Source organism: Elgaria multicarinata, chromosome 10 (genome assembly GCF_023053635.1).
Source record: "Elgaria multicarinata webbii isolate HBS135686 ecotype San Diego chromosome 10, rElgMul1.1.pri, whole genome shotgun sequence".
Classification (NCBI taxonomy): Eukaryota; Metazoa; Chordata; class Lepidosauria; order Squamata; family Anguidae; genus Elgaria; species Elgaria multicarinata.
The window spans coordinates 4,158,020-4,171,363 of NC_086180.1; the positions used below are offsets into that span (position 1 = coordinate 4,158,020).

The 13,344-nt window shown below is 51.0% G+C and overlaps 1 protein-coding gene across 2 annotated transcripts in view; it reads left to right on the forward strand.

The window, feature by feature from the left end:
- Positions 1-13,344, forward strand: part of LOC134405064 (transcription factor COE3-like) — a 118,875-nt gene that overhangs the window by 74,334 nt on the left and 31,197 nt on the right. For both annotated transcript variants that reach the window (XM_063136132.1, XM_063136131.1), the window contains exons 8-11: positions 336-453; positions 1,909-2,042; positions 3,996-4,122; positions 12,300-12,388. In XM_063136132.1, the coding sequence (XP_062992202.1) occupies positions 336-453; positions 1,909-2,042; positions 3,996-4,122; positions 12,300-12,388 (468 nt within the window). The remainder of the gene's footprint in view (positions 1-335; positions 454-1,908; positions 2,043-3,995; positions 4,123-12,299; positions 12,389-13,344) is intronic.

Consider the following 13,344-nt stretch of genomic DNA (forward strand, 5'->3'; position numbering starts at 1 on the left):
TTGTTTCCTTCCTTCCTTGTTTAAGAACACCAAGGAAAGTTGCCGGCAACTGTGTGCAAAATGTAATTTGACCTTGAACCTTACTTATTTTTACAGTCCGTGTGCATGCAAGCCGGCCGGAGGAATCAAGGCCCAAACCAAACCGTGGGAAATTGCATCACAGTTGCACTGGGGCAGACATAAACCTGTAGTCCTGGGTGGCGCCCCATGGCGGATGGGGTGACCTTGGGTGTATAGAGCCCCGTTTCTGCTACCGGCCATGAAGTTGGCCCTTCTGCTCAGTCTTGCTGTCGCCTCGTAATGCTCAGCGTCTCCCCAACCTCTCCTCCCCTCAGGTCGTGGTGTCAACGACAGTGAACGTGGACGGCCACGTCCTCGCGGTTTCCGACAACATGTTTGTCCACAACAACTCCAAGCACGGGCGCCGGGCGCGGAGATTGGACCCCTCTGAAGGTACATCCCCCACCCCCACCCCGCGAGACGTCAGGCTATAGCAGGGGTGCCTGAGGGCCGATGGTCATTTCAGAGACGCTCTCGGGGGCTGCGTCCCGGTGGTAGGCGGGGCCAAAGTCAAAAGTGGGCGGGGCCAAAATGCCAAAACTACCAGCCTAGTTGTACCGCAAGTAAGTAAGCTTTAGGGGAGGCATTTCAAACTTTTAGAATAGGTGAGATGAGAGGGGGAAAAAGGCCAGGAAACCACCCAATGATTTGCGGGTGGGGAAAGGGGGGGCGTGGCAATCAGGAGAAGCCCTGGAGGGGCGGATTTGGGCTGCACCCCTGCGCTGAACCGCGGTTAAGGAAGCACAGTGTCCAAAATGACAAGTTACGGTCAGCAATCGGCAACCAGGAACCACGGTATGAAGGTACAAGCCGTGGAGTTGTGCCACGGAGGGCTTGGCGCCATGGCCTGAATTGGCGAGCCAGTTGTGATGGGAAACTGTGCAGAAAAGGCTGGGGGCTGCACGTGACTGTTCTACAGTCTTCCTTATTTCTAATTCGCCCACCCCCGCCTCACATTGGCCTGTGGCTGCACATGAGTAGTTCTGAGGCTATCACTTTGCCTGTTTTGTATCTCCCCCCCCCCCCATTATTTTAGCTGTATGCTGCCCTGAAATCCCAGTGATATAGGGAAGGATACAAACGTTTTCATAAAATAAATTATTCCTTCCCTGCCACCCATTAGGCCTCCTCTACACACACACACACACACACACCAACGTCTGCTTTTCCTTTTCTCACCCCCGTCTGCCCTCCTCCTCCTCCTCCTCCCCCTCCTTCTCCTCCCACTCCTCCTCCTCCTCCTCCTCCTTGTCCTCCTCCTCCTCCTCCTCCTTCTCCTCCCACTCCTCCTCCTCCTCTTCATCCTCCTCCTTCTCCTCCCACTCCTCCTCCTCCTCCTCCTTCTCCTCCCACTCCTCTTCCTCCTCCTCCTCCTCCTCCTCCTCCTCCTCTTCGTCCTCCTCCTCCTCCTCCTCCTCCTCCTCCCACTCCTCCTCCTCCTCTTCGTCCTCCTCCTTCTCCTCCCACTCCTCTTCCTCCTCCTCCTCCTCCTCCTCCTCCTTCTTCTCCTCCCACTCCTCCTCCTCCTCTTCGTCCTCCTCCTTCTCCTCCCACTCCTCCTCCTCCTCCTCCTCCTCCTTCTCCTCCCACTCCTCTTCCTCCTCCTCCTCCTCCTCCTCCTCCTCCTCCTTCTCCTCGTCCTCCTCGTCCTCCTCCCACTCCTCCTCGTCCTTGTCCTCGTCCTCCTCGTCCTCCTCCTCCTTCTCCTCCTCCTCCTCGTCCTCCTCCCACTCCTCCTCGTCCTTGTCCTCGTCCTCCTCATCCTCATCCTCCTCCTCCTCCTCCTCCTCGTCCTGCTGTGCTGGCTTCCCCTAGTCTCTGACGCTGTGCCTTCTCTCTCCCCTGAAGCTGCCACCCCGTGCATCAAAGCCATCAGCCCCAGCGAAGGCTGGACGACAGGCGGTGCCACTGTCATCGTGATCGGGGACAACTTTTTCGACGGCCTGCAGGTGGTCTTCGGCACCATGCTGGTGTGGAGCGAGGTGAGTCTCCCGAGCGGACGGATCCACGCGGACGGCTGAAAGTGGCAGGCCAGGAACGCCCCCCTTCCCGCCAGGGAGGTTGTGGTCCTGGGAAGGGAGAATGTTTGTCCTTCTTGGAATAGAGGACTTAAGGCAGGCTGACACTGGACCCAATGCTATGCAGCCCCGGTGGAGTTTGCTGTGCAAAATTGGCAAAACGACATTTCTGAGCGCTCTTTGGGGGAAGGCTCAGCAGTCCTAGAATCATAGAATTGTTGAGGTTGGAAGGGGTCACAAGGATAATCTAGTCCAACCTTTCTCAACCTGGGGCGCTCCAGATGTGTTGGACTACAACTCCCAGAATGCCCCAGCCAGCTCTGCTGGCTGGGGCATTCTGGGAGATGCAGTCCAACACATCTGGAGTGCCCCAGGTTGAGAACCACTGATCTAGTCCAACCCCCTGCAGTGTGCAGGAAAAACAGTTACACCATCCCTGAGAGGTGGCTGTCCAGCCTCTTCTTAAAAAACACCAGAGATGGAGAACCCACAACGTGCGTAGGTAGACCGTTCCGCCGTTGTACAGATCTTACTGTCAGTAAGTTTCTCCTTATATTTAATCAGAATCTACGTAGTTGCAAGTTGTACCCATTATTTTGGTTCTTAATTTCTGTGGCCATGGAAAATAGCCCTTGACCTTCTTCCCTGTGGCATCCTTTTACGTACCTGAACACTGCTCACATGTCTGCCCTCAGTCTTCTTTTCTCCGGACTGAACATGTATTTACCTATTTATTTATTTATTTATTTATTGCATTTTCATACCGCCCAATAGCCGAAGCTCTCTGGTCAGTTTACAAAAATTAAAACCGTTAAAACCACTCAAAGTATAAAACAAACTGTATAAAAGCATAGTATAAAATGCAATATAAAAATACAACCAGGATAAATCCGAGCAGCAATTCGGAAATTAATACAGATTTAAAACAGCAAAGTTAAAAATTAAGTTGATAGACTGTTTAAATACCGAGAGAGAAAACAGTATAATGTAGGTGCCAGGTAAACCTCTCTAGGGAGCTCATTCCACAGCCGGGGTGCCACAGCAGAGAAGGCCCTGCTCCTGGTAGCCCCCTGCCTCATTTCCTTTGGCAGGGGTTCATGGAGAAGGACCCATGAGGATGACCTTAGGATCCAGGCAGGTACATACGGGAGGAGGCGTTCCTTCAGATAGCCTGGCCCCAAGCTGTTTAGGGCTTTAAATGTTAATACCAGCACTTTGAATCGGGCCCAGACCTGGACTGGCAGCCAATGAAGCTGGAATAAACTGGAAAAGGACATCCCAAGTTCCTTCAGCCTGTCCTCACAGGGCCTGTCCTGAAGTCCCTGCATCCTCTTTGTTGCCCTCCTAAAAACTGTTGAACATCTGTAGCACGGAGAGGGGGCTGTGTTGGTTCCCACTAAGCTAGCAAGTGGGGGGGTGCATTTGAGGATGGCGGGGGGAGTGACCAGAAATAAGCACCCCTCGGGGCAAGGGCAATTCAAAACGCTCACGGCGGGTGGAGTGGGGCGAATGCAAAGCCGTGCACCTCCAAGCTGTCCCCTTTTTGCTCTGCCTTTTCCCTTTCCGGACAGTTCATTGTGCTTCCATAGAACCCAAAGTCCCCCAATCTGCTGCCTTCCAGATGTGCGGGACTAAAACTCCCATTGGGCATGCTGGCTAGGAACAATGGGAGTTTGAGCCCCACACATCTGGAGGGCACTTGGCGGAGGCAGGCCGCTCTCTACCTAGGGAGATGGTGAGCTCTCCCACCCTAGAGGCCTTCAAGAGGCAGTTGGACAACCACCTGTCAGGGATGCTGTAGGGTGGATTCCTGCATTGAGCAGGGGGTTGGACTCGATGGCCTTGTAGGCCCCTTCCAACTCTGCTATTCTATGATTCTAACTGCCTCCCTCCCTCCTTCCCGCCCCGCCCGTCCAGCTCATCACGCCGCACGCGATCCGTGTCCAGACGCCGCCGAGGCACATCCCCGGAGTGGTGGAAGTGACGCTGTCCTACAAATCGAAGCAGTTCTGCAAAGGGGCGCCGGGGCGCTTCGTCTACACCGGTAAGGGGGACGTGGCCGGGGTTGGGAGGGGGCTTTGGGACGTAACCTGGCCGATGACCCATGGAATCCAGCATTCCGTTCCCACAGTGGCTGACCAGGTGCCCGTCTAGGAAGCCCACGGGCTGGACGTGAGCGCAACAGCACCCTGTGTCCACCATGGAGAGAGATACTGGCTCTGCTACTGCAGGGAATATAGAGCCACCGTGACAGTGGGCGGCCTGATCCTGCGTGAAAAACCCTCCGTCTCTGCTGCTGCCCGCCCTTGGTGGTCCAGGCCACACTGAGAAATGGTGGAGCTTATTCAGTGGCCATACGGGATCTGCGTTCAGCCCAGTTTCTTATCGGAGGGACACCTTAAGGGGGAGGAGATGGAAGTTGGTGACCCCCACCCCACAACACACAGACGTGGGCTGCCAGCAAAGGCCTTGAGCTGAGGCCTCCCTCCCACTTTTCTTGCATCCTAGTTGGCAACCGGCGCTCTTCCGCAGGGCGGATTTGGCCCAGGGCTTCCCTGTTTCAGGTTTCCTGGCATCTGTTGAGACACGGGTAGACATCTATTGATGGGCAGCCATCTGTCCAGCTGAATGAGCCTCCTCCAGGAAATTCTGAACGCTCCTGCTGAGCTTCTACTATTCCCCCAACTCCTGGGGCATCTCAGTCTGGCGTCTTCGTGTTGGTTCTCCGTCCCACTCCGTCGCCGCTTCGCACGTCTGCACCTCCTTCTCAGAGCTCTCCGTGCCTTGCACCCCACCCGCCCCAGACGCACAGTTTTCTCTGCTCCCTCTGTTCTCTGTGCATCTGATCCTGCACATTTTCCGCTCTGAGGGTGAAGAAGGGAGACTTCCCCAGGCCAACTTGGTGCATCACCGGGAGGGAGCCGTGGGGGTGGGGGTGGAGGGCTGAACCCCTTTCCGTGGGGCAGGTGCCTTGGCCCAGGTTACTCCCATTGGGTGCATGCTCTGTCCTCCAAGCTTTTTAATAATAATAATAATAATAATAATAATAATAATAATAATAATAATAATAATAAAAAAAACATCCTGCATCACGGTGCCAACTTCTGTAGATGAGAGTCTGCAAATGAAGCTTCTTTGCAACTGTGGGCTTATTTTGTGTAATTGCTGCTGTTTCTTCTTGCGGGGGGGATTGTGGGACAGGTTGGACTGGCGGTCTTATAAGGGACTGGACCCGGTGGAGGCTGGCGACTCCGATGTCAGTGGGGCAGTGAATCTGATCTGGGTTTCAGCCAGAATCAGTCAGGGCTCTAAAGGAGCTTTTCAAGATGCTGACACCCGGTTTGGGCTTAGGGTTCAGCACCTTGGATAGTTGTTTTTTAGAGTTCTGATTGACCACAGAGCAGATTCACGTCCCATTGGCATCGGAGGCCCCCAGGCTCCACTGTCGAAGGCCCTGTCCTGCTCAGACGCGTGGCAATGCTGTCTGGTTTCTCTTGACACTACCCGTTTCTTGCCAAGTTGGTCTTTGTAGGCTCCTGGGCTAGAAACGTGCTTTTTAAAAGCGTCGGGTCCAGGTCCGTCATGCATAGGAGCCTTGGATGTGGCCTGAAGAGGTCCCTCCTGGGCGGGTGGGTGGGTGTTGGACACGCCTCAAACTGGGCTGCCCAGGGGTGGGGGGTTGTGGTCCAGCGCTTGGTCCCCATCTTGGTGGCTGTAGAATGAAGGGACTGAAGGAGAACAGAAAGGAAGAGGGACAGGCACAAAACCCCCAGTGCAGGGGTGGGCAGCTGGAGGGAAAGAGAGAAAGAAAGACAGAGAAAGAAAGTCAGAAAGAGGGCTACATTATGCTCGCACACACTGCCCTATAGCTCTCTTCCACAGTGGGTTGTGGAAGGGGGGCGGAGAGAAGGACTGAAGATCTCCGGTCTTTTGGAATGCTAATTGTGGAGTGAGGGGGGAGGTCCTCCCCTCCCTCCCCTCCCTCCCCTCCATTTCCACCTCATGAATTATCTATGCCTATCGACCCACCCTGGAGGAGCCATGGCCCAGCAAGGAAGGGGAGGCACAGGCGGAGATAGAGATGGCAAAATTGATAAAGAACCCCCCCTCCTCTTTTCCCTCCCCACTCCCTCCCCCACACCTCATCCCCTCCCCCCAAGCCCCTGCTCTGCTTCTTCAGGGACACGTCCCCTTTTTCAGTTAGCAGTATCAACGCTGTTGGAGACGGGCATAGGAGTGGAAGGGAAGAGGGGGGGCTGGATGGGGTGGGGTTAAGAGGCGATGGAGAAAGGGGCTTTGATTCTGTCTGTCTGAGTGCAGGCAGGACAGAGAGTGTGCCGGTGCTTTTACTTGCAGTCCCACAAGCACCACTGACAATGGAAGGGATGGTCATTTCCAGTTGGAAGGGTGGGGTGGGAATACACATTGACCCCCCCCCCCCATACACACATCACACCCCCATGCCCTGTATAGGTCACGAGGGGAGACATGAGAGCACTCTTCAAATACTTAAAAGGTTGTCACACAGAGGAGGGCCAGGATCTCTTCTCGATCCTCCCAGAGCGCAGGACACGGAATAACGGGCTCAAGTTAAAGGAAGCCAGATTCCGGCTGGACATCAGGAAAAACTTCCTGACTGTTAGAGCAGTACAACAATGGAATCGGTTACCTAGGGAGATCATGGGCACTCCCACACTAGAGGCCTTCAAGAGGCAGCTGGACAACCCTCTGTCAGGGATGCTTTAGGGTGGATTCCTGCATTGAGCAGGGGGTTGGACTCGATGGCCTTGTAGGCCTTTCCAACTCTGCTATTCTATGATTCTATGGTTCTATGACTGTGTACATTCCATCTTGTGACCATTCACCCCATGTGTCTCCAGCCATTGCTATTGCAGGCAGAAACAGATGCAAAACCAGCTGCATGCCAGTGGTCAGGCTGGGAGTGAGCAGAACACCTTGGCCTTTTTTCAAGCCGAGAACACGGGACACTGCCCCCAGGAGGTAGATGTAGCTCTACACCCCACCACCACCACAAAAAAACAGTGATTTGCACCCACATTCTACAGCAAGACGAAGCTGAGAGGCTTGCTGTGTTGAAATGATATATACATTTGCAGACTTTTGCTAGTTTGGAACCTTTCTTCTGCTTCTTCTAGTTGTACAGAAGGACAAACAGCTATGCAGAGCCCTGAAGCCATTCCCCTGAGCTCCTGACTCTTGGCAATCTTGGTTCAGCTGTTCTCTGGCTGCCCACACACTTGGGTGGGGTGTGTGGAACTGAGCCTTAAGGGCTAGAAACTTGCCTGTGGTTTTTTAAAAGAAAAAAAAAGGAATGGAAACAGAGGTAGTTTTGGTGCAGAATTCTGCAGCCGGTTCCACATTCCCACACTTTGTATTGAAGGATAGCAGAATACATGCGGCCCTACGGTGAGATGGACACCACATGAAGGCCTGATGGAGTGTCAGCTGTTGTACATTTGGAGGGTGTGCAGCAACTGGAGGCTTCTGGGTGAAATCCAGTTGCCCACCCAAAGTCATAAGAGGGTGTGGACAGAGTGACATTTGTCCCAGACGGGATCTGCCATCCAATCACTTTGGAAAGTGGGAGTCAGAGATTTGCCCCTCTATCCCTTATTCCAGGAAATGGCCCTCCAGAGAACCCAGGAGACGACCTGGGACATAGGGCGGGGCATAGCTCAGTGCTTTGCATACAGAAGGCCTCAGGTTCAAACCCCAAGAACTCCAGTTAAAAGGATCTGGACGGAGCAAGTGTGGAAGAATCATAGAATCAATGGGCCTGTTCAGAAGACACCTTAAACCATGGCTTTAATCATGATGGTTACGCCAGAAAGCCAGGCTGTGTTCAGAACACACCTTAAACCACAGCTTTAACCATGGTGAATGAGGGTTTTTGCTTTATTCACCATGGTTAAAGCCGTGGTTTAAGGTGCCTTCTGAACGCAGCCCAATTTTTTTCTGGTTTAACCACTGTAGGTAAAGCCATGGTTTAAGGTCTCTTCTGAATGGGGCCATGGAATAGTAGAGTTGGAAGGGTCCTATAAGGCCATTGAGTCCAACCCCCCTACTCAATGCAGGCAGCCGAATACCCGTGGTGACTCATTGCTGTGGCAACCTCCAAGTGGGCACCCCACAATCTATCATGGAGATCACCAGGGTTGCTGCATCTGACAGCTGCAGGCTCCTGGTTCTTGTCCTAGTGTACAAAGCCCTAAACAACTTGGGATCAGGATACCTGAGAGAGCGCCTTCTCCCTTACCAACCTGCCCGGTCACTGAGGTCATCCGAGGGCCTGCTCCTGGTGGTTCCACATAGATCCATCCTCCGATTGGAACCCACCAGGGGAAGAGCCTTCAGCGTGGTGGCCCCCCTCCTGTGGAATTCCCTGCCTCTGGAGGTCAGGCAGGCTCCGACCTTGTACTCCTTTCGGCGCCTCCTGAAAACATCTTTATTCCAAGAAGCCTTTCCTTAACATGCAGCCTTGCATCTCTGTTTTTGCTTTTTTAAAATTTTGTTTTAACTGTTTTATTCTGTTTTTATTTTCATTTTACCGAAATTTTTCAATGGGGAGCGGTATATAAATATTCTAAATAAATAAATAAATAAATGTCCCTGATTTGGTTGGGTTTGGATGTTCTAATGCTCATGCACAGGGTTTGGCCCTCGGAGGTCCACCGACCCTGAATTTGGAGGGCTCCGTTTAGCTCTCATGGCCAACCCTAACTCCTGACCAGTTGGCTAGAGAAGGCGTTTATGGAACGTCCTCCCCAAGGCAGCTCCGCTGGCACAGCGGCTGTCGGTTTTTTGGCAACGGGCAAAGACGTGCTTCCCACCCACTTCACCCTGGGCATTTCGGCATTCATTCTAGGCTGTGAGCGGGGACGGAGCGGGGCAGATATTTCGTGTATGATGGATGGACACCTTTCGCATTCTTCTGCTTTAGATTACATTTGCATACTGTTTATTTGACTTGTGTTATTGTGCTGATTGTGGTTTGTATTGGTTTTGAGTGTGGGGGGGGAGTTCTTTTCTATTCATTATGGATTTCTGTATTTGTGTGTGTAGGTTGCTTTGGGATGGATTTTTTTTACCTAGCGATGCAATGATGAGGACGATGAGGCTGTCTGGGTGTAGATTTGCTTTTGTTAAAAGCTGCTAATTCAGGGGACTGCCCTCGAAACACCTGGGGGGACTAGTTCGCCCCACCTACTTACCTGGTGGCTGTGGCCCTTGCAAAAAACAACCCAAGGAAACACCTGGCGAATCCCTTGATAAATATACAGGTTCCCCATTGTCAGGGCCGACTCCGGGACTACCAAACCCATCCTGTGGCAGCTGCCCTTCATGCCACAGGCATGAAATTCAGCCCGGCCGAGAATGGCAGAGCTGTCAAGACCCTTTCTGCCCCACCCTCCACGGTCCCCAGGGCCTAACCCCATGGCAGTATCCATGTTTTTCCCCCCCCCTCGCCGCCCGCCCCAGTTGCATGGCTAATCCCGTGTGCTCTGGCCTGTGAAAGGCCTACCAGGGGGAGCAGGGGAAAATCGATACCAATTACTGGTGCACGAACGCTGCCCAGAACTGGATTTGCAGCATTTGTTTACGCTAAATCAGGCAATCTATCTTCATCTCGGCGCAGTAATGAAGCACGCCAATCTGGGCGGGGGGAGGAGGGAGGGAGGGAGACAGAATGTGTGCCTGCTGGATGACAGACGGGGGTGGGGGGGTTGCAGAGGGGGGCAGGAGAGAAGCGTGGGCCCAAGAGGAAGAGGAGAGGGGAAAGCGGACCGATTCGTCTTCTTCTTCTTCTTCTCCTTCCTCTTCTCCTCCTCCTCCTCCTCCTCCTCTTTCATGTTATTATCCCAGAAGGCAAGTTGCATGAGGACAGGTGGAAGGAACCACACAGTCTCTGGCCGTTCTAAAGATAAATTAAGGAAAGGAAGATTAAGAGGGCATGTCCAGCCAAGATGCAATAGTATACGAAAATGGATTTCGCCATTTTGATGGAGAAAAGAGGGCTGTTTCACACAGGCAGATCCATTTTCAACATTTAAAAGAGACTGCGTGAATTGACTCAGTTTGAAGAGCGTTCGTATTCTTTGCACTTCTTTTTTTTTTGAATACTTATAGATCCCAGCCTTCCTCCAAGGAACTCAGAGACTTTGTTCAGACGACGCGTGAAGCCGCGGTGGTTAAGGATTTTGAGCTAAACATTATTTTATTTATTTATTTATTGCATTTCTATACTGCCCAATAGCTGGAGCTCTCTGGGCAGTTCACAAAAATGAAAACCATTCGAAGTATAAAGCAACAGTATAAAACCATAATATAAAGTACAATATAAAAGCTCAACCAGATAAAAACAGCAGCAATACAAAATTACAAATTTAAAACGAGTTAAAATTTATTTATAGACTGTTAAAATGCTGGGAGAATAAAAAGGTCTTCACCTGGTGTCTAAAGGCATATAATGTAGGTGCCAAGCGAACCTCCTTAGGGAGCTCATTCCACAGCCGGGGTGCCGCAGCAGAGAAGGCCCTGCTCCTGGTAGCCACCTGCCTCACTTCCTTTGGCAGGGGCTCGCGGAGAAGGACCCCTGAGGAGGACCTTAGGGTCCGGGCAGGTACATATGGGAGGAGGCGTTCCTTCAGATAGCCTGGCCCCAAGCCGTTTAGGGCTTTAAATGTTAACACCAGCACTATGGCTTAATGTGTCGTGTGAACCATTCCTGACCATGGTGGCTACATAACCACGGTTTAAACACAATGATTAACCATTTGTTGCAGAAGGGTCCGTGGCCTAACCATGGTTTAGCGTGTCTACAGGCCCAGAATGAGATATATATTTTTATGTATTTTATACTTACTGCTGTTCCCCGCCTCGATCAAAATGGAGAGGCGGGTAAGAAATAAAATTATTATTATTATTATTATTATTATTATTATTATTATTATTATTATTAGTGTTATCCCTCCACCCCTGTTTTGACCACACAACGACCCAGTGGGGTAGGTTGAAGGTGAGGCTCAGGATGGGGGCTTTTAGTATCGTAGCCACCACTCTCCGCAACTCCCTACCACTACGAATTAGGCACGCACCAACTTTTCCGGGGTTTCGGCGCCTACTGAAAACATACTTTTCCCAACAGGTATTCTCAGAAAGGTAGCGTCGTCTTCTGTACGAAGAGGTCAAGATTTTGTATATCACTTAGGAATTTTTTTTAATGGAAGTGAATCAGAAAGATAATTAACTAATTAATTATACTGGTATAATCGGCTTTCCTTCCCCCGCCACACCATATAACCCTGGGAAACGTAGTTCTTTGGAGAGGACCGGTGATGTCTAAGAGGGTATTCTGAGCACCCTCACCAAACTATTTTGTGGATTCCTATGATTCATGACAGACTGGTCCAAAACCAATATAGGTTTGTATTATATCTTGAGAGGAAGTATCTTACGTGTTTATTTACTTACTTACTTCAGTGTCCTGAGTGCACCATTCTAAAGTACATTTCGTGCAGAGAGACAAGGAAGCCAGACCGGCACCCCCGCCTGACCTAGAACACTTCCCAGACTCCTCTGCAACGTGCAAGGGTTCCTTGGCAGCCACATTCTGGCATTAGAAAGTTTGAAAAATGCTGATCTGGTGGGATTAGATCAACGGCAGGCCTCAGGGTTCTCTCCCACAGATCTGGGCAGGGAGTTGGATGAGATGAGGACGTGGAATGCCAAGATCCTTGGCTCTCCTGTGGAGTCGTCATCACACCAACAGTGTAAAGTCCGGGCTTTAAATGGGTTGGAGGGAAAGAGAGATCACAACATTCTGTGACCCTGTGTGAATTGCACACATTCTGAGATTTCTGCTTCTTTGCTCGCATCTTCCTCACCTCGTTCCCTAAGCAGTGAAAATGCCCCCCAGACCCACTCTCTGCTGGATTCAAGCCCGTTTCTGTAGTCCTAAATGGCTAAAAACTTGGTTTTAAAATGGAGAGAAATCCTCCCTATGGGCCATTTCCTGGTTACGTGGTACTTGCGCAAAAATACCCATCGGTGGATGGATCAGGGCCTTTAGGATTCAGTAAATATTTCAGCTTCTTGATGGGAAGATCTCCATATACTTTTTGGCTTATTGATGTTGCTTTGACTCTTGCTACGATTCCGATCCACTAGATCCAAATCCTCTCGTTCTCTTTCAACCCACAGCCCTAAATGAGCCAACCATCGACTATGGGTTTCAACGCTTGCAGAAGGTGATCCCGCGACACCCTGGCGACCCGGAGCGCTTACCCAAGGTAGGAGTGCTGACCATTCGCTTGGGAATCTTCGTGTTGCATTTGATGTGATGCCTTGTGGCAGTTAAGACAAGGAAGATCAGCTTTGTCAGAGGTCAGCTGCACATCACTTGCAGTTGGACTATTCAAATAGAAGATCAGAGTTCTTTGAGGCCTAAGCTAGACCAACGGTTTATCCCAGGATCGTCCCGGGGTTGTCCCTGCCTGCTCCCAGGATATCCTGTGTGTCATTTACATGAACAGGGATGATCCCGGGATAAACCTTAGGTCTAGCTAAGGCCTGAGAGTGTAAATAAACATGTGGACAAGTGTGATCTGGTAGGCATTGTTTACTTGGACATCCAAAAGACTTTTTGCAAACTTCCTCATCAAAGTCTCCTAAGAAGCTTAACAGCCATGGAATAAGAGGAGAGGCCCTCTTCTGGATTAGTAACTCGTTCAAGAATAGAAAGCAGAGAGTAGGAATAAATGGACAATTCTTGCAATGGAGATATGTAAACAGTGATCTGTACTGGGACCAGTGCTTTTTAACTTGTTCATAAACCCATTGGAGTTAGGGGAGAGCAATGAAGTTCCAGGTTTGTTGATGATATTGAATTATTTAGGGTGGTTAAAACAAAAATGGGATTGCGAAGAATTCCAAAAGGGTCTCTCCAAACTGGGAGAATGGGCACCCAAGTGGCAAATTTGGTTCAGCTTAAGCAAGTGTAAAGTGAGCCCCAAAAATCCCAACGTCACATATACACTTAGAATCATAGAATCATAGAATAGTAGAGTCGGAAGGGGCCTTTTCAACTCTTGAGTTTCCCACATGATGACAGGAAGTATCGTAACGTTTTCCCTTTAACTTATATTAAAGAATGGGTTGGGAAAGAATTAAAACAATGGAGTATCTAACTAGATTCAGACCAGAGGGACTCAGGATTCGGGGGGAAGAAAAATGAGGTGCGCTTCTT